General features: G+C 41.4%; 1 protein-coding gene across 2 annotated transcripts; it reads right to left on the bottom strand.

Annotated features, from left to right (window-relative positions):
• Positions 1-963: 963 nt before the first annotated feature.
• On the bottom strand, positions 964-27,553 carry PARP15 (poly(ADP-ribose) polymerase family member 15). 2 transcript variants are annotated; one of them, XM_025376568.1, is made up of 8 exons: positions 27,110-27,553; positions 25,811-25,960; positions 23,143-23,205; positions 21,369-21,536; positions 10,575-10,778; positions 5,424-5,557; positions 2,453-2,627; positions 964-1,810 (listed from the first exon to the last, which is right to left on the bottom strand). In XM_025376568.1, the coding sequence occupies exons 1-8, from the start codon at positions 27,255-27,257 to the stop codon at positions 1,521-1,523; spliced, it is 1,332 nt and encodes a 443-aa protein (XP_025232353.1). In that variant the 5' UTR covers positions 27,258-27,553; the 3' UTR covers positions 964-1,520. The 2 variants fall into 2 exon arrangements, with proteins under 2 accessions (XP_025232353.1, XP_025232354.1); XM_025376569.1 differs by lacking the exon at positions 10,575-10,778 and having other exon boundaries at positions 972-1,810.

Below are 27,553 nucleotides of genomic sequence, written 5' to 3'. Positions count from 1 at the left end.
TGAGTTTGGTGAGATATTTTTCTTTATACTCCTCTGTCCTCTTTAAATGCACATGTAATTTATTTATGACAATGTAAATACTTATTAAATGTCTGTAACTCTTCAAAAGTGATGCTTCAGGATAAATAAACTGCTAGGCATTTTAAGAATTTACATAACTCTAATATACTGGAGGGAAGGGATGGATCTGAAAGGCTACCATCGGTAAGAGGAATAAAACTTGTTCTGTGTCCTCCAGAAGTCTGGACAGTGATCAGCAGGTAATAGACATAGAGGAACTGATTTCAACTTTTGAAAAAAAGAGTTTTCCACTAATTAACACTGTCCCACAGTGGAATAGGTTCCCTCAAGATGTTGAGTGCTGAAAGTGATCAAGCAGAGGCTAGAGGGCTTCTTGCCTGGGAGCAGGGGAGGGTTGGGGGAGAAAGACAAGAGGACAGTGGGGTAGGTGACCTCTAGCATCATTTTCGCTGCTAACATTCTATCTGTGCATTCATTTGCTCATTCACACAGCTTCCAAGCTGGCCCCCAGTGATCCTTGCCAATGTGTATTCATGTTCTTGTGCAATTCCCTCCCAGGTTGAACAAGATGATCCAAATAATCAATAGGATACTGCAGAAAAGATGGTGTATGACTTCAATCATAAAGACTTGGTAGCTTCTGCCTTGCTCTCTCTTGAGTTGCTCACTCTGGAGTAAGCCAGCTCTTGTGTCATGAGGACACTCAAGCAGCCTGTGGAGAGGCCCGTGAGGAGAGGAACTGAGGACTGCCAATACCTGTGAGTGATTCACCTTGGAAATAGACCTCCAGCCCAGACAAGCCTTCAAACGACCACATCCCCTGACATCTTGTCTGTAACTTCAGAGAGACCCTAGCAGAATGACCAGGTAGGCCATACCTGAACTCCGGACCAACAAAGACTGTGTGGGATTAAGCCACTAAAATTGGGGGATAATTTTTTTACACATTTTTACCTGAAATGTAAACAGGTAAAATCTGTTATGATTTGTTCCATAACAGAGTTAATATTCTGTGATCCAGTCATTTCAGCTGAACTATCGACAGGTTTTTCTTAATAAGGCAAAATCCCCAGCTGTTACAGATGCATAACAGTAGTCTTTCCACTTAAGTAGTACAGTTTAACCCGCCACCATTCGATGTCTTAATATGTTCCAAGTAGAACAGTGTCATATGGGCTTTAAGGTGATGTATCTTGTTTTTTTTCTGATAGAAAAAGAATAATGTGCTTTTTATTCTCCTACAGATTTGGTGTCTGTGAATAGCTGTAGCTCTAACTGTGACATTTACCATACATTTCTTAGCTTCCACCCATCAATTTGCTGAGAAAAAAAGGTATGCTACAAATTGCAGCAATAGAGCATTTTAAAAAGGTGATTTTCAGCATTTTGGCACCTGAAAGGGAAACTTTTCTCTGCTTAAACAGGCCAAAAGCAAAGACAAAGATTGCATGTTGTTCTCACAGATGACTTAAATAATCTCTTTGATGATAAAAATATTTTTAATGCGTGAAACTTATGAGATATTCTGGGTAAGCCTGATTATCAAAGAATATCACAAATAGCTTTGGAGATTGTGTATTGTCTGTCACCGAGTCAAAGAGATCTGTGGGATTGTGAGGATTCTTGGGTGGAGGGGTAACTAATCCTGCATGTCCCTGTGTGAAGACTCCAGTAAGTACTCGCACAACGTACATGTGCTTTCTCCCATTGCTGTCCGGCTTGGAGTAGGTGTCGTTGGTAGAATAACTGGCATCTACAGCAAAATAGGTTCCTTTTCCATAGAATACAGCTGGAAAGAGAAAGACAAAAACCTTCCTAAGAATATAAAATTACCCAATATGTAGAACCATGCCCAATCTGACAAAATTGTTTTCTAAATGCAGTTCTAGCCAAGTGTGTTGGCTCATGCCTGTAATCCCACCACTTTAGGAGGCTGAGGCAGGAGGATTGCTTAAGGCCAGGAGTTCGAGACCAGCCTGGCTAACATTATGAGACCCCTTCTCTATAAAAATAAAACAAAATTATTAGCCAGGCATAGTGGTGTATGCCTGTAATCCCAGCTACTCAGGGGACTGAGGTGGGGGCATCATTTGAGCCCAAGAGATCAAGGCTGCAGTGAGCCATGATCTTGCCACTGCACTCCAGTTTGGGTGACAGAATGAGACTGTCTAAAAAGAAAAAAAAAAAGCCTCACCCCCGCAAAAAAAAAAAAAAAAAAAAAAACTGCACATTAAAGTTACTTTTCTTCATTTCTAAAATTTGCTCAATCTTCCATCAGAAGGTTGCCAGTCTCCTTTACAGTGAAACACAGCGAGCTCTATTCTGACAGTGATAATACGGCTGCCAACCATGGTTCCACACTGCTTGGGTATGAAAAGTCTGAAACTATCGTTTGCCTCGTTCTGATCAGCCAGATTACTCGCTTCCTTACCATTCTTCCCAGCATAACTTCGATTAAAGCCATACTGATTGACATATGGCACTGAGTCTGCATCTGTCCCATGGAAGAGGAGTCTCTCATTATTCGTATCGTCATTCTTGATATCCATTTGCCTTTTCTTTACCTGATAGCTCTGCCAGAGAAATGCATTCTGTATCCTCTCAATCTGCAGGTGACAAAAGACAAAATATTTCAGAAATGACCTTGGGGCTCAGTGTATTGTACTTGTTGTGGATTTAAAACAAGCAATATGAAAAAGAAGGAAGAGGAAGACGAGTTGGTGAAGGAAAAGGAGAAGAGAATACAAGTAGACAGCACATTCAGAGAGTAGGCAGCTTTCTGCCTTTAGAGAAAGATGGGCTAAAAGTGTCTATTAGTATCTATGCTTTGTAATAGTGCTTGTTAGTATATATTTTAAATAACATAATTTATAGTTTATATCAAAATGATTACCAATATATATTTCCTGGAATTCCTGGAGATTCACTGACATTCAAACACCTACTCAAAAATGTGTAGTTATTCAATAGCCATGTCCTTAACTCCTTCTCATCTTCCAACTCATTCCATGTGGCTTCTCCTCATAACAGTTCTTTCTGTTATCGCTCCAATTATGGTCATAAATCACCTCATAATTGCCTAATCTTATGACTATTTTTTTCTAGACCTCTGAATAGCATTTCAAACCATGAACCATCCCCTCCTTAAAACTCTGTTCTTCTTTCACTTCTTTTCAAAATATCACTCTCTACTGGCTTTCTTTCCTCCTAGGAAACAGAGTTAACATCCATTCAGCCATCACCTACTGAACATCTCTATGAATCAAGCTTGTGTTGGGTCTATGCCTTCATGAAACAGTCAGTCTAATGGCACGGGGGCAGGGGCAAGGCAAGAAAACTAACCACTACCCCATAGAGTGATAAGGGATGGTCAGGAGAACACACATGGAGCTATGACGTTATAAGAAAGGGCTCCAGATAACCTGTGTCTGGGGAAGGAGGAGGAAATCTGAAAGGATGATGTTTTGGAAACAGAGGAAGAAGAGAGGTTCAAGAAGAATGGAGTGGGTACCTGGGCAGCTGTTGAGGAGAATCCAAGCCATAAAAGTAGGTAGGAAAGATGTTCTGCTGAAAGTAGCGGAGGCCTCCAGGAAAGAAATGAAGGTTTGCAATGGGGAATGTGTGAGGGGGTGACTGGAGGAAGCAATGAAGGATTCCAGGCAGCCTGGAGGGTCCAGCTGAGGCTGGGGATCATGAATTAGTAAGGATTTCATCTAGGAGCAGCAGGAGAGAAGGTAGGTTATGGAATTAATCCAAAGTTGGGGGTTTTCAAAAGAAGTATGAGCCAAGAAAGTCGCAGATACTGGGTAAACACAATTGAAATGAGTTTCTTGCACATCTTGTACAGTCATCCCTCAATCTCCATGAAGGACTGGTTCCAGGACCACTGCAGATACCAAAATCTGAGGATGCTCAAGTCCCTGATATAAAATGACATAGTACTGTATTTGTATTAATATATAATCTACACAATCCTTCCATATACTTTCAATCATCTCTAGATTTCTTATATTGCTTCATATAATGTATTAACAAATGCTATGTAAATATTCGTTATATTGTTTAGGGAATAATGACAAGAAGAAGAAGTCTGAAAAAAGAAAAAAGAAAAAGTCTGTACACATTCAGTACACTCAACCATCATAGGCCTCACCACACTTTCCATCCGAGGTTGGTTGAAATCATGGATGCAGAACCCATGGATTCAGAGGTCTAGGACTGTACTTTCAACAGCTTTTAACACGACGAGGCATCTCCTCCTTTAAATTCTGTCCTTTCTGCAGGATGTCTCTATCTCCTGGTTCCCCTTTCTCAGGAATTAAGCTCATTCATTCAATCAAGTTTACTCAATACATATTGTGTCCTACTATGTGCTAGACAGCTTCCTACGTACTAAGAATGAAGAAATGAACAAGATGCAACTCCTACCTTAAGCAGCTCACTGTCTAGTAAGGGAGCCAGGCATGTGAAAGGTTATCAAAGTACCTCATAAGTGCTGTAATGTAAGTGCATAGTTATAAAGTACCACTTTGTAAGTGCTCCAAGAGGTAAGTACACAGTTCTATGGAAAGCCAACAAGATTTTAAATTACTAGGATGCCACACCCTGTTCTGATACACATGGTATGATAATGACCTCCTATAGTTTACTGACTAATGTTTTCATGCAGCATAGCGGGAATTGTGGTAATCTTCTAAACATACATTCTACCTCATCAGCAACTTCTGGTTTGAGTGGGATTGGCCCTACTTATAGTTCTAGGATAGAGTCTAATTGAGTTAAACTGATCAGGATATCAATATGGATCACACATTGATGGCATTTGATAGCTCAGGCCCAAGCCAACCAGAACAGGGTATTCCCTAGACATGGAGATAGTTGCAGTGGTTGGGATTCTTGTCCAGTAACTGCAGGACAGGACAGAGTTGTCTTCTATGGGTTGTGAATGAGAATGCAAAGATCCTCTAATTGCTGCCAGCAGCCATCCAACAATCACAAAGAGAGTCCAGCCTTAACACAAAGCTGACACTGAGGACAGCAAAGCTGGAGCAACTGGATCCAGGACACCATCAAGCCGCTGAATCAGACTTCTCCAAAGCCCATTCTACTTCAGGACTTTCCATTAATTTTCGACACAGTTCTCCTTGTTTAATCAGTTTGAGTGAGTTGGTTTGTGACTTGCAACTGAAAGCATCCTAACATACACATGTGACTTGGAATCTCCTTCATTACTGCTAATGAGTAAACCATGAGATTTGAAGTCTATGGAGCTTGAGTAAGTCTAATTCCAGTTAAAATAAACATAATAAGGTACAAAGGAAGGAAAGGTGTTATTTAAAAAGAGATAGGTTTTATGTTAATTCATCAACATTTTTAAACAGTAAATTTTAACACCGTATTACCTTCTCTATTGTGTAGGAAGAACAAGTTTGGGTGAACTTGTCCTTTATGGTATTATATTCTGGTTGTCCTGGGTCTAGCTGGACCATGCAAAACAGCTGATGATTCGTGTCAGTCCAGTGTTCAGGAAGATTATCTGGAAAGCCAGCATTTAGTCAAAACACAACATTCATTTCCAAAGACCTCTGAAAATCAGGGCACCTCCTATGCTCTTGTCTCTCGTCATCCAAACCTGGTCTTTAAACTAGAAGCTACACATTTCACAGTTGCTTCTTCTATTATCCTCAGTTGAGTAAACCCAGATGAAGTGAACGGTCTGACATCAATATGACACACAATATATTCATTAATGCTCTAGCTAAAATATTTAGATAAACTTAGATCCACTGTGGCTTGAAATTGTAATTTTCCCAGAGTTCTATGGAATTAATTTTGTAAGAAACTAATATGTAAACATGAATGTTAATTTCTAGGTGCCTTTGCTTTTATCAGTATTATTTAATGTAGTTCTCTTCTATTGTTTTGAAAATGATTACCCTGCTAAAGATATTTAAAGTACATTGTTCTGTACCCCATCTTATACACCAAGCAGAGAAAGCAGCATGTAAAGAAAATAGCAGATGTGCTAAGGGAATGCTTTCCCATAAGGTGATCATGCCTGGGTTTCCTTTGCTTTTCAATGGCTTCCTGGAACTTCTAAAACACCAAGGCTAGACATCAACTTGCTAAGATAGCAGGACTAGTGTGAACATGGACACCCTGCATTAGAGACACACCACCATAGGTAAAAACCAAAGGATTTCTTCCTTACAAAACAAAGCCACAATTTACTCCTTTTTAGTGAAAGATATACACAGCCTGAGAGAGGGATCCAGGGCACTGTCTTCCTGTTGAGCAAGTCCATCTGGGGTAAGTTCTCGTGACACAGGGAGGCATCTAACCCTAATCAGTAAGCTCTTTTCAAACTCTATTTTTAAAGTCGTTCTGGCAGTTTCCCACCAATAAGGTGTGTGGTTTCTGAAAGCTACATTCCTTCCTTTCCCCCACTGTCCATCTCCTTCAGGATCTTTCTGCCTAATCATTTCTAACCCAAGGCCTTACAGTCCTTTTGGATCTGCTGCTTCCTTTCCCCCGAATATAGCAGGCAAACCTGGGAAGTAAGGAGGTGAAGGTTTTTTGGGGGCTCTCTATTCCTTTCATGCCCTGAGGTTGGAGAGCAGGAAGCTATCAGGACTTGGAATCAGAAGACCAGATCAGCCTCAGCCTGTGACCAGCCGTATGACATTGAACACATACAACACCACTTCTGGGTGAGTTTTTATTTTCTCATCTGTGTAATGGGAATTGTAAGATAGATCCCATGAGCTCTATCTACCACCTCACAGGATTGTTGCAAAGTTAAAATATAGTAAGGAGTCTGAAAGTGCTTTAGGGAATGCCAAGTCCTTTGTAAACATAGGGTTATTATTCTTAAAAACCAATTAAGCTTGATTTTTTTTACATCCCAGAGGTATTTGCATATTATTATTAATTATTATTATTATTTTGAGATAGAGTCTCACTCTGTTATCCAGTCTTGAGTGCAGTGGCACAATCATGGATCACTGCAGCCTTGACCTCCTAGGCTCAGGCAATCCTCCTGCCTCAGCCTCTCTAGTAGGTGGGACTACAGGCACATGCCTCGCTATTTTTTTTTTTTTTGTAGAGATGAGGTTCTGCCATGTTGCCCAGGCTGGTCCCACTCCTGGGCTGAAGCAATCCTCCTGCCTTGGCCTTCTGAAGTGTTGGGATTACAGGCATGAGCCACAGTGCCCAGCTGGTATTTGTATATTAACAGGGAATAAAGCATAAAGCCAAAGGTATTTTCTTGGAGGAAAAACATTTAAATCATACCCTTAAGCCACACCAACCTACTCTGTCTTCTATGTACAAAAGATGACTTTGGCTAGACAATTTAGAGGAGAGAAAACAGAGTCCCAGGAACACTCACCCAGCATCACATGGAAGGTCATTACCAAAGTAAGGAGCACTGTTGACTTGCAGCCCAGGGCTTCACAGAAATATCATGATAACTACCCTTTTAAAAGTGTTTCCATGTGCTAGGATTCTCCTGAGCCCTCTTCCCATACAGCTCTTTGAAAAGATTAGTGTTTTTTAAAACAGGGGTCCCCAAATCCCAGGCCACAGATTAGCACTGGTCTGTAATCTGTTAGGAAGCAGGCTGCACGCAGGAGGTGAGCCGCAGGCAAGAGAGCAAAGTTTCATCTGTGTTTATAGCTGCTCCCTGTCATTCACATTACCGCCGTCTTCTGTCAGATCAGCAGCAGCATTAGATTCTCATAGGAGCTCAAGCCCTGTTGTGAACTGTACATGCAAGGGATCTAGATTGTGCGCTCCTAGTGAGAATCTAATGCCTGATGATCTGTCACTGTCTCCCATCACCCCCAGATGGGACTGTCCAGTTGTAGGAAAACAAGCTCAGGGCTCCCACTGATTCTACATTGTAGTAAGTTTTATAATTATTTCATCATACATTACAATATAATAATAATAAAAATAAAGTGGACAATAAATGTAACGCACTTGGATCATCCTGAAACCATCCCCCTTCATAATCCAGTCCGTGGAAAACTTGTCTTACATGAAACTGGTTCCTGGGGCCAAAAAGTTTGGGGACCACTGTTTTAAAAGATAAGCTCTACTTTCAAATTCCTGGTGGTTCAGGATAAATGCCCTCAGCTGTGGGGATGGGATTAAAAACCAAGATCCCAACCGAGCACGTTGGCTCATGCCTGTAATGTCAGCACATTGGGAGGCCGACAGGTGGATCACTTGAGATCGGTAGTTCGAGACCAGCCTGGCCAACATGGCGAAACCCCATCTCTACTAAAATGCCTGTAATCCTAGCTACTCAGGAGGCTGAGGCAAGAGAATTGCTTGAACCTGGGAGGCAGAGGTTGCAGTGAGCCAAGATTATACCACTGCACTCCAGCCTGGGCAACATAGTGAGATTCAGTCTCAAAAACAAACGAACAAACAAACCAGATCCCTGGCTCTGCCCCTAGTCTTCCTCTCCTCACTGTTTATTCTCATGGATAAGCCAATCACACTTAAGGGCTTCAATCCCACCTACTCACGTGACTTCCCAAATCTATATTTCTAATATCTGATATACAGTTGGTGCTCAATAAATAACCTCTGGACTCAATAAATAGCTTTAACATACATTTGAAAAGTAATTGTGTATCATCTGCACAAATGAATCTCAAAGCTATCCTCTTTAAGTTCTTTTTGAAAAAGGGCTATATGTTAAATCCTTACTAAAATTCCAGTTTATCTGAGCCAACAACTTCCTTTTATCTGATATTTCATCTGTATTATTCCTTTTCTCTAACAACAAAGATGACGTAATGCAGTTTTATTGTGGTTTGTTTTTGCCTCGGGTGCCAGATAGTTCAGGTTGAAATCAGTCTTTCACTGCATTGACAACCCTGCTGTCTCAGAGGGTCAGTTGTCTGCTCATTTTAGTCAGTTTTTTGTTTGCTTCTCTCTTCAACTTCACTGTTTTGTTTTTTAAATTTGTAAGTCTGTTTAAAATCTTGATGAAAGCAAAGAGTGATGAACCAGTTAAACTTTATCTTTTACTTTACTGATAATGACTTATTTACTGTTCTTAAATTTAAATAAAAATTTTCATCTACAAGGACCAAAGGGAAAAAGTGTTAGTTTATATATCCCTAGATACTGTAGTAGGTACATACTATTTTTAAATGCCCAGTATCCTTTTCTCATCTTCTGGTAAAAGCTTTCTGAATTTCCTCTGGGGAACAGCTATTCCCCATTGCTTCGAATGGTGACCCCGTCTAGCTGAAGTGTGGAGTATGTGACTCTGGTTTGGCCAATCAGTATAATTCTGGTTCCCTGCCTGCAACAATAACCTAAAATGGTCCAATCAGAAAGACTCTCAGCGCTTAAAAGACCTCTGTTCCCTGGCATCATGTTCCTGGATAAGTGTATATCTCCACTGGATATACTCTTTCCTCTTGAAACTGACTGTGGAAGGATGTGGACCTAAAGCTGCTAGCAGCCATCTTTCACCATATGAAGCCCGAGGAAAAAGACAACACAGCTGAGAAGAGAATGAGAGATGAAGAAATTCAGGGTCTAGATGATATTATTATATGAGCACCTGGACCAAACTGTACCTGAAGCCAGGAATGTGTGGGTTTTATAATAACATGAGTTATTGAATTCTGCTTTTTGCTTAAGCCAGTGTAAGTTGGATTTTCTGTTATTTGCTACTGCAAGAACCTTTACAGATCCAACTATTATTTTCATGTTTTTATTGTGTGTTGTAGCATGCTGAGGAGAATACTTGTCAGGAAATAAATGTAGAGAGAACTGACATTCCTCCTGACAGCAGCAGATAATAATTCTCAGTTTAGGGAGGCTGCTGATGGCACATGTGCCTTATCACTAGCAAAACCTACAGCGCTTTAAGGGTGAGTGCTCCAAATGGGTGAAAATAGTGATTTCAAGAGGAGGTTGCAATCCTAGTTATTTTAATAGCAGTACAAATGCCACAAAATAGGGGAAAACGAAATCAGAGGAAGAGGTTGGTACAAATACTTAAAGTATAAACACACCTTACAGAGTAGCAACTGGGTATCTGGGAACTGTCTGGCTGCTTGTGATGTAGTACAACCAGCTGACCCTAGCCACTCCCTTCTTACATCTGATTTTATTCCAGGCTAACATGTCTATAGGTGGATGATTAGCAGACCAATATTAATCAGCTAGTTCCCAGCTCCAAGAGGCAATGAGGGTCAATACCAACCAATCAATGAATATTGGCTAGACCATTGGCTAGAATTTGCAAAGCCTCCTCCCTCTTTCTGCTTCCTCACTTCCATTCTCTTCCTGTTTATTTGCCATTCCTATTTCCCAGGCATGATTTTGCCTCTCAGGAAAATAATCAGTTGACAGGAGGTTGCATTCTCTAATTTTTGTACTTTTCCCATGGATCATAAAAACTTATCTGAAAAGTCCTAAAACAAATAGAAAACTATAAAGTCAGTGTACATTCACACCTAAACATTTTCTAAGTGATTATCAGAGCCAGCTAGGTGATTTTTAAAAAGTAAACATCTTACATGTAGTCATGGAGAATGTGGATTGAAAGTTCGGTGATGCGGAGAGGTCTCTTTTCATGCTGTCGTAGAATACATTTAGCAGCTCAGGTTGAAAGATGACAACTTTAACGGTTTTTAATGATGGGGTGGAACGCTGCAATGAGAAGTCTACAATAGCATCGATTATGTTATCAGCAACGGTGATTGGATTTTTTCCAGCATTTCCTGAAAAAAATTTAATGACAAAGAAGAAATTTCAGCTGATGTTGGTAATATGATGAAATTTGGCACATGCAGTTCTCAGTGCTGAGAAACAGGAAAACCCCTGACAGCCAGGAACTGATCTGACACTCACAGCTAGTTGATGTTCTTTAGCTGAATACAAACAATTTCATAGTATATCATCCATGTAACCACTCTGACCATGATGAATTAACACAAAAACAAGACTACTCCATAATTATGTCTTATCATAGACAAAAACATGAACCCTGTCCAAATCACAGAGATGGCCAAACATCCCCCATCTTGACTAATAAGAGTGACAGCTGCTAGGCCAGCCGTGGTGGCTCACGTCTGTAATCCCAGCACTTTGGGAGGCTGAGGTGGGCGGATCACAAGGTCAGGAGATTGAAACCATCCTGGCTAACACGGTGAAACCCCGTCTCTACTAAAAATACAAAAAATTAGCCAGGTGTGGTGGTGGGCGCCTGTAGTCCCAACTACTCGGGAGGCTGAGGCAGGAGAATGGTGTGAACCCGGGAGGCGGAGCTTGCAGTGAGCCAAGATCGTGCCACTGCATTCCAGCCTGGGCGACAGAACAAGACTCTGTCTCAAAAAATAAAAATAAAAAAAGAGTGACAGCTGCTGCATTACCAATCATACATTTAGCCAGAGTGTATCCTCTTTCCTTCTAGATAAGACAATCATAGAATTATGTCTGTTTCCTCAAAGTCTCTGATCCAGAGAAAAGCCCCACTTACTTGAGACTGCCACAAAATCACCTAAAACAAGCCCAAATCCATTACTTTTTCTAACACTCTCCTACTGAGATGCTGCAGAGCTCCGCATAGTGTGTGTTCCTGGTGATCTTTTGCTTATGGGCATTGGCAGTGCAGAAATAAGAACATGTGATCTAGATGCAGAAGAGCTGAGTTTATGTCCTGGCTCCACTACTTACTAGCTGTCTGATCTTCAGTAAGTCATTTGATCCCTCTTGAAGTTAGCTAGGGCTGCGGTATAAAAAGCCATGGACTAGTGGCTTAAGCAACAGAAACTGATGTTCTCATAATCCTGGAGCCTAGAAGACTGAGGCCAAGGTATCAGCAAGGTTGACCTGTAGATGGCTGTCTTCTCTCTGTGTCTTCACATGTTCTTCCTTCCACACCTGGCAGTATCCTAATGTCCTCTTCTTATAAGGACATTAGTCATATTGGTTTAGGGTCCACCTTAATGGCCTCATTTTAACTTAATTAGCTCTTTAAAGACCCTATCTCCAGACTAGGTGCTCACGCCTGTAATCCAGCACTTTGGGAGGCCAAGGCCAGTAGATCAATTCAGGTCAGGAATTCAAGACCGGACTTGCCAATATGGTGAAATTCTGTCGCTACTAAAAATACAAAAATTAGCTGGGCATGGTGGTGGGCACCTGTAATCCCAGATACTCAGGAGGCTGAGGTAGGAGAATCACTTGAACTGGGGAGGTGGAGGTTGCAGTGAGCCAAGATAGTGCCCCTGAACTCCAGCCTGGGTGGCAGAGCGAGACTCTGTCTCAAAAAACAACAAACAAACAAATAAAAAACAAAAAACAAACAAACAAAAATCCTACCTCTAAATCTGAGATACCAGGGTTAGGACTTCAACATATGAATTTTGGAGAGACACACTCAACCTATAGCATCTGTATACTTCAGTTTGCTCAGCTAGAAATTGGGGGTAATAATAGAAGGTAATAGGTAACAGAGATAAGAATATGGTAGCTAAGAATACAGTAGGTAAAAAAATAATGGTAAAAAAAAAAAAAAAAAACAAACATGTAATAGTAAAAAGCGAACAAGCAAGCAAACAAAAAACAAAACAAAAAAAATATAATGGTAAAAATTGTGCAGGATTTGGGACCAGGCGGCATGGCTTTGAACCTAGCTCTGTTGCTATGTTGAACCTACCTCAAGTTCCTCATCTACAAAATGGGGACACAGAGTTTAGGATGGATCCAGGTTTTGAAATTTATATACCTCAGAAAAAGAATAAGTATGTAATTATGTATAACAGTGAATATTTAGAATCAGAAAAGAAATCACAACAAAGTATATCTTTTAAAATGCTGAAAATTGTATTCCTAAGGCAACTTTCCTTAGCTATATCGTGTAAATGTTTATAGCCACCCCAACATCACCCAGTGCAAGGGGAAGTATGAGACGTCAAAGTGGGGAGAAACAGTGGTCTTAATTCATGATGGTTAAAATATCCTACTTTTTAAATTTTACTAAGTCATATAACCAGGTGAAGACATTATTAGGGCTTCTCTCAGGGTCTGTTAAAAATCCTGTGCAAGTGAAGTCCAATAACTTAAGCTTCATTATCTTCACAATAAACTTGTCTTTGCTAATAGTTTCCATGTCATAGGTACCAAGACCAACCCTCCCAGTTTCCCCAGAGCAGAGAGGCTGCCTGCAACATGGGACTTTCAGTGTAAAAACCAGGAAAGTCCTGGGAAAACTCAAAAGAATTGATCACCCTATATATGGTTACTGTAATGAATACATGAGCTTTGACATATAAAACACCTAGAACATGTAGTAAGGACTCAATAAATCTTAGCAATTATTAATATTACTACTAAAATTAATGTAGCTATTCCAGCTACTTCATGGGAGTTTAGTGGTACTCAAAATAGATTGCGCCTGGCAAACATTTCTTTTTTCTGTCCGTCTTTTTGTTTTCGAGATGGAGTCTCACTTTGTTACCCATGCTGGAGTGCAGTGGTGCAATTTCAGCTCACTGCAACCTCTGCTTCCTAGTTCAAGCAATTCTCCTGCCTCAGCCTCCTGAGTAGCTGGGACTACAGTTGCCTGCCACCACGCCTGGCTAATTTTTCTATTTTTAGTAGAGACAGGGTTTCACCATGTTGGCCAGGCTGGTCTCGAACTCCTGACCTCAAGCAATCAAGTGATCCACCCTCCTCAGCCTCCCAAAGTGCTAGGATTACAGGCGTGAGCCCCTGCACCAGGCCTGAGAAACATTTCAAAAATGTTCGTTGAAATCAATGGGGAAGAGAAAATCCATGAGCACGTCTGGAGGCATCATCAAAATCACCTGTTATTCATTCCGCCATTCAACAAAATTTAAAGGGCAATGATTCTTCACTCAACACAGGGCAGAGAAGACATAAAGATCTGGTCCTTCCCTTTTGAGGATCTCACAATGTATTCACAGTCGAAGAGGCCTGGCACAAGCATTTCATGGCCTCCCACTTCCTCCTCTGGGGTTTTGCACTTACCCTCCTCCAACACTTAGAATTACTGGTTGGTTCTTTTGCTGATTTTTCTGCCCTTTCCCCACCACAATCTACCTGTGGGCATTTTCCACTGTTCTGGTTTCAGCCCTCTTCTTTTTCTGTATGCAGTCCCTTGACAGGTTCATTCCACCTGCCCAGTTGCAAACCTTCCCATTGTGTGGCCGATCACACCATGTGATCTCTGCATTGGGTATCATTCTCGGTTACTATGTCTTGCATCTGTTCCAAAATCACGAACTCCTGGAGGGGCCAGAGCTTACTCTATTCTGTTTGCCCAGTGCCAAGTAGCAGAGTGCTTGCCCTGGGTGATGGCAACAAAACAATTTGGGTTTGTGAGAGCTGTAATTAGCCAGATGGTGTGGGAGAGGCTCCAGATGGGGAGAAATGAATGAACAAAAGGAACAAAAAGTGGTAACAAAATGCTTGCAGCACGTTCCCCCTGGCTTCCCTATTGCCCTCATTACCACTGATAACAAAAGGTTATAACTAAAGGTTATAGGTGTTTTTTTTATTATTATTATACTTTAAGTTCTAGGGTACATGTGCATAACGTGCAGGTTTGTTACATATGTATACTTGTGCCATGTTGGTGTACTGCACCCATCAACTTGTCAGCACCCATCAACTCGTCATTTACATCAGGTATAACTCCCAGTGCAACCCCTCCCCACTCCCCCGTCCCCATGATAGGCCCCGGTGTGTGATGTTCCCCTTCCCAAGTCCAAGTGATCTTATTGTTCAGTTCCCACCTATGAGTGAGAACATGCGGTGTTTGGTTTTCTGTTCTTGTGATAGTTTGCTAAGAATGATGGCTTCCAGCTGCATCCATGTCTCTACAAAGGACACAAACTCATCCTTTTTTATGGCCGCATAGTATTCCATGGTGTATATGTGCCACATTTTCTTAATCCAGTCTGCCACTGATGGACATATGAGTTGATTCCAAGTCTTTGCTATTGTGAATAGTGCCACAATAAACATACGTGTGCATGTGTCTTTATAGCAGCATGATTTGTAATCCTTTGGGTATATACCCAGTAATGGGATGGTTGGGTCATATGGTACATCTAGTTCTAGATCCTTGAGGAATCGCCATACTGTTTTCCATAATGGTTGAACTAGTTTACAATCCCACCAACAGTGTAAAAGTGTTCCTATTTCTCCACATCCTCTCCAGCACCTGTTGTTTCCTGACTTTTTAATGATTGCCATTCTGACTGGTGTGAGATGGTATCTCATTGTGGTTTTGATTTGCATTTCTCTGATGGCCAGCGATGATGAGCATTTTTTCATGTGTCTGTTGGCTGTATGAATGTCTTCCTTTGAGAAATGTCTGTTCATATCCTTTGCCCACTTTTTGATGGGGTTGTTTTTTTCTTGTAAATTTGTTTGAGTTCTCTGTAGGTTCTGGATATTAGCCCTTTGTCAGATGAGTAGATTGCAAAAATTTTCTCCCATTCTGTAGGTTGCCTGTTCACTCTGATGGTAGTTTCTTTTGCTGTGCAGAAGCTCTTTAGTTTAATTAGATCCTATTTGTCAATTTTGGCTTTTGCTGCCGTTGCTTTTGGTGTTTTAGACATGAAGTCTTTGCCCATGCCTATGTCCTGAATGGTACTACGTAGGTTTTCCTCTAGGGTTTTTATGGTATTAGGTCTAACATTTAAGTCTCTAATCCATCTTGAATTAATTTTCATATAAGGAGTAAGGAAAGGATCCAGTTTCAGCTTTCTACTTATGGCTAGCCAATTTTCCCAGCACCATTTATTAAATAGGGAATCGTTTCCCCATTTCTTGTTTCTCTCAGGTTTGTCAAAGATCAGATGGCTGTAGATGTGTGGTATTATTTCTGAGGACTCTGTTCTGTTCCATTGGTCTATATCTCTGTTTTGGTACCAGTACCATGCTGTTTTGGTTACTGTAGCCTTGTAGTATAGTTTGAAGTCAGGTAGCGTGATGCCTCCAGCTTTGTTCTTTTGACTTAGGATTGTCTTGGCGATGCGGGCTCTTTTTTGGTTCCATATGAACTTTAAAGCAGTTTTTTCCAATTCTGTGAAGAAACTCATTGGTAGCTTGATGGGGATGGCATTGAATCTATAAATTACCTTGGGCAGTATGGCCATTTTCATGATATTGATTCTTCCTATCCATGGGCATGGTATGTTCTTCCATTTGTTTGTGTCCTCTTTTATTTCACTGAGCAGTGGTTTGTAGTTCTCCTTGAAGAGGTCCTTTACATCCCTTGTAAGTTGGATTCCTAGGTATTTTATTCTCTTTGAAGCAATTGTGAATGGAAGTTCATTCATGATTTGGCTCTGTGTTTGTCTGTTACTGGTGTATAAGAATGCTTGTGATTTTTGCACATTAATTTTGTATCCTGAGACTTTGCTGAAGTTGCTTATCAGCTTAAGGAGATTTTGGGCTGAGACAATGGGGTTTTCTAAATAGACAATCATGTCATCTGCAAAGAGGGACAATTTGACTTCTTCTTTTCCTAACTGAATACCCTTGATTTCTTTCTCTTGCCTGATTTCCCTAGCCAGAACTTCCAACACTATGTTGAATAGGAGTGGTGAGAGAGGGCATCCCTGTCTTGTGCCAGTTTTCAAAGGGAATTTTTCCAGTTTTTGCCCATTCAGTATGATATTGGCTGTGGGTTTGTCATAAATAGCTCTTATTATTTTGAGATACGTTCCATCAATACCGAATTTATTGAGCGTTTTTAGCATGAAGGGCTGTTGAATTTTGTCAAAAGCCTTTTCTGCATCTATTGAGATAATCATGTGGTTCTTGTCTTTGGTTCTGTTTATATGCTGGATTACGTTTATTGATTTGCAAATGTTGAACCAGCCTTGCATCCCAGGGATGAAGCCCACTTGATCATAGTGGATAAGCTTTTTGATGTGCTGCTGAATCCGGTTTGCCAGTATTTTATTGAGGGAGGATTCCCTCTTTTTCTATTGATTGGAATAGTTTCAGAAGGAATGGTACCAGCTCCTCCTTGTACCTCTGGTAGAATTCAGCTGTGAATCCATCTGGTCCTGGACTTTTTTTGGTTGGTAGGCTATTAACTATTGCCTCAATTTCAGAGCCTACTATTGGTCTTTTCAGGGAATCAACTTCTTCCTGGTTTAGTCTTGGAAGAGTGTAAGCGTCCAGGAAATTATCCATTTCTTCTAGATTTTCTAGTTTATTTGCGTAGAGGTGTTTATAGTATTCTCTGATGGTAGTTTGTATTTCTGTGGGGTCAGTGGTGATATCCCCTTTATCATTTTTTATTGCATCTATTTGATTCTTCTCTCTTTTCTTCTTTATTAGTCTTGCTAGCGGTCTGTCAATTGTGTTGATCTTTTCAAAAAACCAACTCCTGGATTCATTGATTTTTTGGAGGGTTTTTTGTGTCTCTATCTCCTTCAGTTCTGCTCTGATCTTAGTTATTTCTTGCCTTCTGCTAGCTTTTGAATGTTTGCTCTTGCTTCTCTAGTTCTTTTAATTGTGATGTTAGAGTGTCAATTTTAGATCTTTCCAGCTTTCTCTTGTGGGCATTTAGTGCTATAAATTTCCCTCTACACACTGCTTTAAATGTGTCCCAGAGATTCTGGTATGTTGTATCTTTGTTCTCATTGGTTTCAAAGAACATCTTTATTTCTGCCTTCATTTTGTTATGTACCCAGTAGTCATTCAGGAGCAGGTTGTTCAGTTTCCATGTAGTTGAGTGGTTTTGATTGAGTTTCTTAGTCCTGAGTTCTAGTTTGATTGCACTGTGGTCTGAGAGACAGTTTGTTATAATTTCTGTTCTTGTACATTTGCTGAGGAGTGCTTTACTTCCAATTATGTGGTCAATTTTGGAATAAGTGCGATGTGGTGCTGAGAAGAATGTATATTCTGTTGATTTGGGGTGGAGAGTTCTATAGATGTCTATTAGGTCTGCTTGCTGCAGAGATGAGTTCAATTCCTGGATCTCCTTGTTAACTTTCTGTCTCGTTGATCTGTCTAATGTTGACAGTGGAGCGTTGAAGTCCCCCATTATTATTGTATGGGAGTCTAAGTCTCTTTGTAAGTCTCTAAGGACTTGCTTTATGAGTCTGGGTGCTCCTGTACTGGGTGCATATATATTTAGGATAGTTAGCTCTTCCTGTTGAATTGATCCCTTTACCATTATGTAATGGCCTTCTTTGTCTCTTTTGATCTTTGATGGTTTAAAGTCTGTTTTATCAGAGACTAGTATTGCAACCCCTGCTTTGTTTTGTTCTCCATTTGCTTGGTAGATCTTCCTCCATCCCTTTATTTTGAGCCTATGTATGTCTCTGCATGTGAGATGGGTCTCCTGAATACAGCAGACTGATGGGTCTTGACTCTTTATCCAGTTTGCCAGTCTGTGTCTTTTAATTGGAGCATTTAGTTCATTTACATTTAAGGTTAAGATTGTTATATGTGAACTTGATCCTGCCATTATGATATTAACTGGTTATTTTGCTCGTTAGTTGATGCAGTTTCTTCCTAGCCTTGATGGTCTTTACATTTTGGCATGTTTTTGCAATGGCTGGTACCGGTTGTTCCTTTCCATGTTGAGTGCTTCCTTCAGGGTCTCTTGTAAGGCAGGCCTGGTGGTGACAAAATCTCTAAGCATTTGCTTATCTGTAAAGGATTTTATTTCTCCTTCACTTATGAAACTTAGTTTGGCTGGATATGAAATTCTGGGTTTAAAATTCTTTTCTTTAAGAATGTTGAATATTGGCCCCCACTCTCTTCTGGCTTGTAGAGTTTCTGCCGAGAGATCTGCTGTTAGTCTGATGGGCTTCCCTTTGTGGGTAACCTGACCTTTCTCTCTGGCTGCCCTTAAGATTTTTTCCTTCATTTCAACTTTGGTGAATCTGGCAGTTATGTGTCTTGGAGTTGCTCTTCTCGAGGATTATCTTTGTGGCATTCTCTGTATTTCCTGGATTTGAATGTTGGCCTGCCCTACTAGGTTGGGGAAGTTCTCCTGGATGATATCCTGAAGAGTGTTTTCCAACTTGGTTCCATTTTCCCCCTCACTTTCAGGCACCCCAATCAGACGTAGATTTGGTCTTTTTACATAATCCCATACTTCTTGCAGGCTTTGTTCATTTCTTTTTCTTCTTTTTTCTTTAGATTTCTCTTCTCGCTTCATTTCATTCATTTGATCCTCAATCGCTGATACTCTTTCTTCCAGTTGATCGAGTCGGTTACTGAAGCTTGTGCATTTGTCACGTATTTCTTGTGTCATGGTTTTCATCTCTTTCATTTCGTTTATGACCTTCTCTGCATTAATTACTCTAGCTATCAATTCTTCCACTCTTTTTTCAAGATTTTTAGTTTCTTTGCGCTAGGTACGTAATTCCTCCTTTAGCTCTGAGAAGTTTGATGGACTGAAGCCTTCTTCTCTCATCTTGTCAAAGTCATTCTCCATCCAGCTTTGATCCGTTGCTGGCGATGAGCTGCGCTCCTTTGCCAGGGGAGATGCGCTCTTATTTTTTGAATTTCCAGCTTTTCTGCCCTGCTTTTTCCCCATCTTTGTGGTTTTTATCTGCCTCTGGTCTTTGATGATGGTGACGTACCGATGGGGTTTTGGTGTAGGTGTCCTTCCTGTTTGATAGTTTTCCTTCTAACAGTGAGGACCCTCAGCTGTAGGTCTGTTGGAGATTGCTTGAGGTCCACTCCAGACCCTGTTTGCCTGGGTATCAGCAGCAGAGGCTCAGTTGAAAATGCAGAAATCACCGGTCTTCTGTGTCTTTTGCGCTGGGAATTGGAGACTGGAGCTGTTCCTATTCAGCCATCTTGCTCCACCCCCTCATATGTGACGGTTATAGGTGTTAATAAGGGCAGTGGGGAAGCCAGGAAGAATGTACTGCAAACTTTGGAGGGTGCCCTGGGGGTTATACGAGAGGGGCCTGGGATACCTGCAGGAGCATTCTGTTTTAATCTGGGAAGAAGGAAGTCTACAGAGTTGAGCTAAAATGATGGTGGTGGCTCTAACATCAAAAATTTAATTGCTGAAAAACTCTCTTAGATTAATGGTAATCTGTGGCTACATACTATTAATACTTCCCAAGGAAGAAGCCCTCACTTGCATGAGAGTGACAGGGGACATGGATGTGAATGAATCAGGAAGTGAGTGACCAGTAGCACTGTCAACGAAGAAGAGCAAATGACTGGATGATACGATAGAGATGAGGAAAGCATTCCTAGACACTGTGAGCAGGACAAACCTGAGCTTGTTGCTCATGGGGAGTGACCGCATTTTACTCATGATTTTCTCCCCAGTGCCTTGCACAGAGCCTGGGTAACGGCATTTCAATTCAACGAACGCATGAATGAGGAGCCGACTGGGAGGCATTGAAGTAAACCAGATGGGGGAGGTCTGAAGGGTTTGGAAACGAAAAGAAAGGCTGGAACTCAATAACTCTCTGGAAGAAGATTCAGCAGGACTTGCTGACTCTGGGGGTCTAGGGACACAACAAGCAAGGATGGCAGGCCAGGGTAGCTGGGAGCATCATGGCACCACTGAAGAAGGAAATGAAAAAGCCTGAGAGCTCAAGAGGAGTGTCTGTTTTCAAGGGAGGATCATGAGTTTGGATTCTGATGTAATGAAGTTTCTAGTAACAGAAAACTTCCCCAGAGGAGATCCTGGAGAGAATGAGAAATGCTGATTTGAGAGTCAGTGCAGAAATGTTACCAGATATGAGAGCAAATGAATCCCCCAAGGGGAAAAAATGAAGAGTGAGAAAACTATGAAGTTAAGGACCAAACTTGGAAAGATACTTAGGGAACATAAACAAGAAAGGGGTGGGCTCAGCGGCCCATGCCTGTAATCTCAGCACTTAGGGAGGCTGAGGCAGGCGGATTGCTTGAGCCTAGGAGTTTGAGACCAGCCTGGGCAACATGGGGAAACCCTGTCTCTATAAAAAAATACAAATATTCGCCAGGCGTGGTGGTGCACACCTGTGGTCCTAGCTACTTGGGAGGCTGAAGTGGGAGGATTGCATGAGCCTGGGAGGAGGAGGTTGCAGTGAGCTGAGATCATGCCACTGCACTCCAGCCTGGGCAACAGAGTGAGACTCTGTCTTGAAAAAATAAAGAAAGAAAGAAGAAAGATGGAGGAAAGAGGCTTGGGCCCAGTAGCTGGTGGCGCCCTCCGGATCTAAAAGATGGCCCCCTCTCTGATTTACATCATTGTTGCCACCTTCAGATGGACTCAGCATTGATCTGCTTAAGAGTGAGACTAAATCTAAAGGAATTTGTATCATTCAAATTTTATTATACAGTGATAAGCTGCAAACCTGTTCCGATGGCTGGAAGGGAAACTGATGTGTACTTCCTCTGTTCACACTCTTCTAGAACACTGGTGACTGTTTTCCTGACATCATTTTCCCCAAGAACATGAATTATTATTTTGCACTTTAAGCGTCCACCTTGTGTAATTATAAAATCTCCGTGTGGCTGTGCAGCTGAAAAAAAGGGAAGAAAAACAAACATGCAGCCCATTAGTTACTGGAGGCAACACTTTGATTTTTGAGAAATGAACATAGCTGACATCAGTGGAGGCTGTGAAGCCCAGCCTCCCTCGAGCCTGTTGGTTTCATTCACTGGACTGTGACAGCCACATTTTCTTTACAATCAGAATTCTCGAGCTCAACAAATACACTGTTGAGTATTTGGGGTGCTGTTCAAAAGCACTTTATCTGCATTAATCTGCTCAATCCTCAAAACAAGCCCGTGAAGCAGGTACTGTTTTCCCATTCACACATGAAACAGCCACAGAGAGAGGTAAGGTCAGTAGCCAAAGATTGCCTGGGACTTGAACCCAAGCAGCCAGTCTCCAGAGCTCTAAACCCCCACTCTGCTGTCCCAGAAGAGTAAAAAATAACGTGACTCATTCAGCCACGTTAATTTTTGAAGGAGGTAAAAGCAGTGAACTCTGTGGCACGGAGGTGTAAAAGGATGAAAACTTCTCCTTCGCTCAGGACTCTAGAGCTCTTGAGCACATGGAAATGACCAGGGCCATTTTAAGGCATTGCTTCTTTGGTTCAGACTGCTCTGAGTAAGGCTGGGGCCGGCAAAAGGAAGGAGGAGAAGAGTGGATCCCTGCCTATCCCATCCTGTCCTCCTGAGGAGCACCCATGCCCAGGCACTCCCTAGGGCCCCTCGGGTGTCCTTCTCACCTCCCTCCCAGGCAGCCTCCTTAGGCTTTTCCAGGTTGTGCAGCCCACCTTCATCCTCTGCTCCTGCCTCCCAGGCACAGCGAGCTCTCCCAGTACTCCAACTCCTGCTAACTCCTCACGTTAGTGATCAAATATTATCTTCTTCTGCTCTCACTCCAGAGCTTTATTCACTCCAGAGAAATTTCTTAATCAGAGGAGAGCTACTAAGATAGGAGTTTCAGGCACTGCAGCAGGTCAGTTGCGGGAATACATTGTCAAACATGGTGCACTATGACTTCCTGAAAGCACATTCACAGCTGACTGTCTACCCTACTCTGCAAGGGGTATTTTAAAGGACAAATAGTTTATAATCACTACCTTAGGTTCCCCACTCAAAGTCCACACTCATTCATAAAAGGATTAGAAGTTGGTTATATGCATCCGTTGTGTTGGAAGAAGTAGAACAAGGTTGGGGAAAGTTTGTACAGCACTTTACAGTTTACAGAACTTTTGACATTAATTGTTCCTTCTGATCCTCAAAACCACCTGTGGCACAGCTTTCCCACACTACTTATTAGTAGAACTTTCCTACTGATGAGAGAAGCAAAGCTCTTAGCAGTTAGATGACGTGCCTAGGATCGCTCAGTAAATGGCAGAGCCTGGATTATTAGGACCCAGGCCTGGGTTCTTTTTACTACTCAGGAAGTAAGAGACAGATGAGATGGTGGGATAAAGAACCTCTCCCCCATAGCCTCCAAGTCCCACCACCTGTGCCTGCTCTTCCAGTGAACTAACCTTCTTTCAAAGTTTTGCTCGCTACTTACTCCACCCCCAGTCCTCCTGTACATCCTCTCATTGTAATCTCAGCCCTCTGATTTTCAAGTTTGTAGTCAAAAGTAACATGTGCCCATACCTAGTACAGCACATTCATTTTCCACAGCTTGTCCAGCACCTTCTAAAATAGCTTTTGACACACCTAAATAAGACATGTTAATGGTAAAAGGCATCAGTTAGAATTCAATAAGTGGTTATAGCTTTTGTACATTAGACTTCTGCTCAACTCACCCTTTTATGCATAATCCATTGACCACCCCCATGCCCAACCAACTGCTGTTTCTATAGCAACCTCCACCCAGTGGCTGATGAACAGTCTGATCTCAGTGCCATGGAAGTGCCCAGGATCTGAAAGGCTGGCATCTGCAACTTTACCTTCTCTATTTATACAGGACTCTTTTTGCAGTTATTTGAAATTTTTTGCATTCTACCCTTATTATTTTGTAAAAATGAATGAAAATATAAAAATAAAAGTTCTGATACTAATGAGAAGCATGGATCTCAAAACTGTAATAAAATCAAGCACTTTACTAAGTTATTTGATTCCCTGCCCCATTTATTTAGACAGCTGGTTTCAGTCCAGTGAATCTTCCAGTCAAGGTTGTAGCTTCACCACTTTGGTCAAGTCTAATGACAGCTGGGTTCAGTGGTTAAAAACATGGACTTTGCATTTTGACAAATTGGGTTGAAGTTGACTCCAGGATTTACTAGCTTGTATGTGACTAATAAGTTCCTCATCTGTTACACAGAGGCTAATACGGCACTTCTCTCACAGGGTTATTTGTACATTAAAAGAGGTAATGGATGAAAAATGCTTAGCACAGAACCTGGCGTGCAGAAAATATTGAATGAATGTTGGTTGTTTTATCATTATGAAGATATCTATATATCCTTGATTATGTGTGTGTGTGTTATAAAATGTGTCTTTTTAAAAAAATCTTTTTTCAACTTGTTTGTTCTGGTCTCTGTCTTTGCTGTGAAGACTTTTTTCAAATGTCAAGTGATTTTCGCCAGTCCATTCCTATTTAAGAGTGAGCTTAGAAGCTCTACTCAAGAAGGCATGTTGACCAGCGGGCTTCAGTGTAAGGCAAGCAGGCAGCACCTACTGTCTGCTGCTCTGGGATCCACACAGGAAGAGGGGCTGGGCACTCAATGTTTGGTACACAGATGTTCTCTTAAACAGTTTTCAGTCTAGCTCCTCATCTCACCTATGCCTGGTGCCCTAAGTCCAAAATCCCTCTGGTTCTGTTTCTCTAGAGAATAAACCTCCCATCTCTGGCCAGGGAAGAGCAAGGAAAGTTACCGCTGTATAGGATGGGGGATCCAATCAAGTAGTCTAATTGCTACTGATCTTGAATTTCATTCAACCTTGTTTTTATCTCTGTACTTGCCCCCTGCCTTCCCAGATACCAGCAGCCTCCAATTCCTGTATCTCTGGAGCTACTCTTCTCTCCTGCAGGTACTAAATTTTCTCTACTCCATGGCAGTTACCACTCTTGGCTAGCAGCTCCCCATCATCTAAAAATTTGTTATCTTCTGTTCATAGTTGTTTTCCTTCCAATGTTCTTTTTTCTTGTGTGTTTATATCCTTTTCATTCCTTTACAGTTGTATTAATGGAATCCAAAAGGGGACGGGGATAAATGCATAGGTTCAATTTAGCGTGTTTCAAATAACCAAATGTTATTTATGTCTACATTTTAAATGACTGAAAAATGGAATGACCAATGAATTAAATGGATATTCTACAGATTCACTTCTGCATGGTAAGTTCCATAATATTTTTCAACTTGGAAAATATTTAAACTCTATTTCTATTTATGTTTTATCTTACCCTTTTAACTTAAAAGTCAACGTTTTATAATATACAAAAATTTAAGAGGGCTAGGCACGGTGGCTCATGCCTGTAATCACAGCACTTTGGGAGGCCAAGGCAGGCAGATCACCTGAGGTCAGGAGTTCGAGACCAGCCTGGCCAACATAATGAAACCCCATCTCTAACAACAACAACAAAAAAAATTAGGTGGTGGCGCATGCCTGTAGTCACAGCTACTCAGGAGGCTAAGGCATGAGAATCACTTGAACTCGGGAGGCAGAGGTGGCAGTGAGCCAAGATCACACCACTTCATTCCAGCCTAGGCGACAGAATGAGACTCCACCTCAAAAAACCCAAAAAGGTTAAGAGTGTATGTGTATAAGTTATAAATTAATAGACATATGAGGGGAGGGCATGCCTGAATGTGTTACTATGATGGGAGTGGTCAAACATTTCAGGGAAAATAAAGAAAAAGGTTTGCGTTTCATTTCTGGGTCAGTGTACTGTAGAGAAGAGAAGAACTATGGGAGGTGAGTTGTGAATGCCAACTGGGTTGCATAAAAAGGAAAATAAAAATAGAGGAACTTAGAGGTACTAAACTATACATGTGGAAATTCAACAGTCCAGAGCTGACACTAAGTACCATGCGTCAGTTACACTCCACCTTTATATCAGTTGACACCCCATCTCATCCTCTCCTGGGAAATAGGCGTTTGACAGGCAAAGAAACTGACACTCAGAGAGGTTAAGTGACTTGTCCACAGCTATACATTGGTAAGTGACGTAGCTGGGATTCAACCCACATCTTCCTGAGTTCAGGGACTACATATTTTCTACAACACTCTCTGTCTACTCAGGGCAAATATTAGCCACAATTTCCCTTCCAGAAATTAGTCATACTAATAATTACAATGTATTGCTTAAATAAAGTACCTGATTTCAGATTAAATGTCCTTGTTGTTGAGTTTACAATAACATCTACCTGTTCAGTGATTATATTTCCAGTAGCAACCTGAAAAGTAATTGCACCAATTTTCATTTCATATGCTGTGAAATAAGGCTTAGAGACAGTCCCGACCACACCTGAAAAGAAAGGAAATAGGTAAAGAATGGGCTGGCTCAGCTTCTGGAGGAAGAGCACTCATCTTGGGGCCCTATTCTCTTCCCAGCCCGGCCCTCTTTCTTTTCCCCCAACATAAACCCAAATTTTACTGTATCTCCTGGCCTCTTAAACAGCTAGGTTTTCTTTTTAAAGGAAATTAGAAAACAATGCTTTGTGACAGTTAGCATATCTACATTTTCTGAGTTACATAGGATGAGGCAGAAATATCCGATTGTGCCAGTCTGTCTACTGGCAAGAGCTGCTGTGGTGTCAAGAGAGAGGAGTGAGAAAAAAAGGCAGTGTGAAAAGGGCACTGTCCTTTCTTGCAGACAACACTGCTAGGAGGGTCTTTTATTACCACAGGTGTAGCAATATAAAGGTTACTCTGAAATCCCAGTACTTTGGGAGGCTGAGGTGGGAGGATCACTTGAGGTCAGGAGTTCGAGACTGACCAGCCTGGCCAATGTGCTGAAACCGTGTGTCTACTAAAAATACAGAAAAATTAGCTGGGTGTGGTGGTGCGCACCTGTCATCCCAGCTACTCGGGAGACTGAAGCAAGAGGATGGCTTGAACTGAGGAGGCAGAGGTTGTAGTGAGCAGAGATCACGCCACTGCACTCCATCCTGGGTGACAGAGCAAGACTCCATCTCAAAAAAAAAAAAGACTGCTCAGAGGAAGTTACGTTTAATCTGTTGACATATTACTCTCCACTCCACACTCTGAGGCTTACAACTTAGATATGCCACTTCAGCTCATCCCTTAAACCCTTTAGATCTACATTTTGACATTTATACAGTGGCAACAGAACCACCTGCCATGGGGCCATTGTACATGTTAGATAATATACCATATAAGACAGCAATCAGTAAAGTATAGTGTGCCAGGCACAGTTTGGTTATTTTTTATTACCATTTCTTAGAAACTGGTTTCTTTACCATTGATTTGGTTCATGTTAATATGCAATTGCTTCTTTGTGTGCCCAGACAATGGGACATGCTGTAACACCTCCTCTATCACAGATTTGTTCTTCATGTGAATTAGCTTTGCCTCCTTCTATTGGACTTCAACTACCACTGAAGAGTTGCTCAGCAAAAGGAAATATTTCCTTAGCAGAATGGCTTTACCAGACCTTGGGTATCTCCAGCCGTGGGAATCCTGGCTTTGTCGGGATTTATTCTTGACCATTTAGTGAATTCATCTAAAAATGCCTGGAAATAGAAATAGTTACTGACCACAACAATGTTGTGTAAAAATATTAATCCAATTCTTTGGAGCATTGATCATCCAATATCAAAGAGTTGATGACAATAGTTCTCAAAAGATTTCCTCTTCCTTCAGAGACTTCTTAAAGGATTGCAGCTCAACCTAGGAATTTTCTCAGCAAATAGCAGTGCTGATTTACTTTACCCTGGGAGTAATCTAACACTGTCCAGGCAAGTATGTCAGCAGGGGTGCTGACTCTGGCTCTGCAGGAAGTCACATGCCTTTTTTGTGACCACTATCAGTTATCCCTCCTCTTTTGAAACTCCATAATTCTAATCTCCTACATCCAATGTGCTGAGGGCAGTGTAGA

The sequence above is a fragment of the Theropithecus gelada genome, chromosome 2, assembly GCF_003255815.1.
Source record: "Theropithecus gelada isolate Dixy chromosome 2, Tgel_1.0, whole genome shotgun sequence".
In the NCBI taxonomy this organism is placed as follows: domain Eukaryota; kingdom Metazoa; phylum Chordata; class Mammalia; order Primates; family Cercopithecidae; genus Theropithecus; species Theropithecus gelada.
Note: the sequence above shows the minus strand (reverse complement) of the source record. Positions and strands in the feature narration are given on the sequence as shown.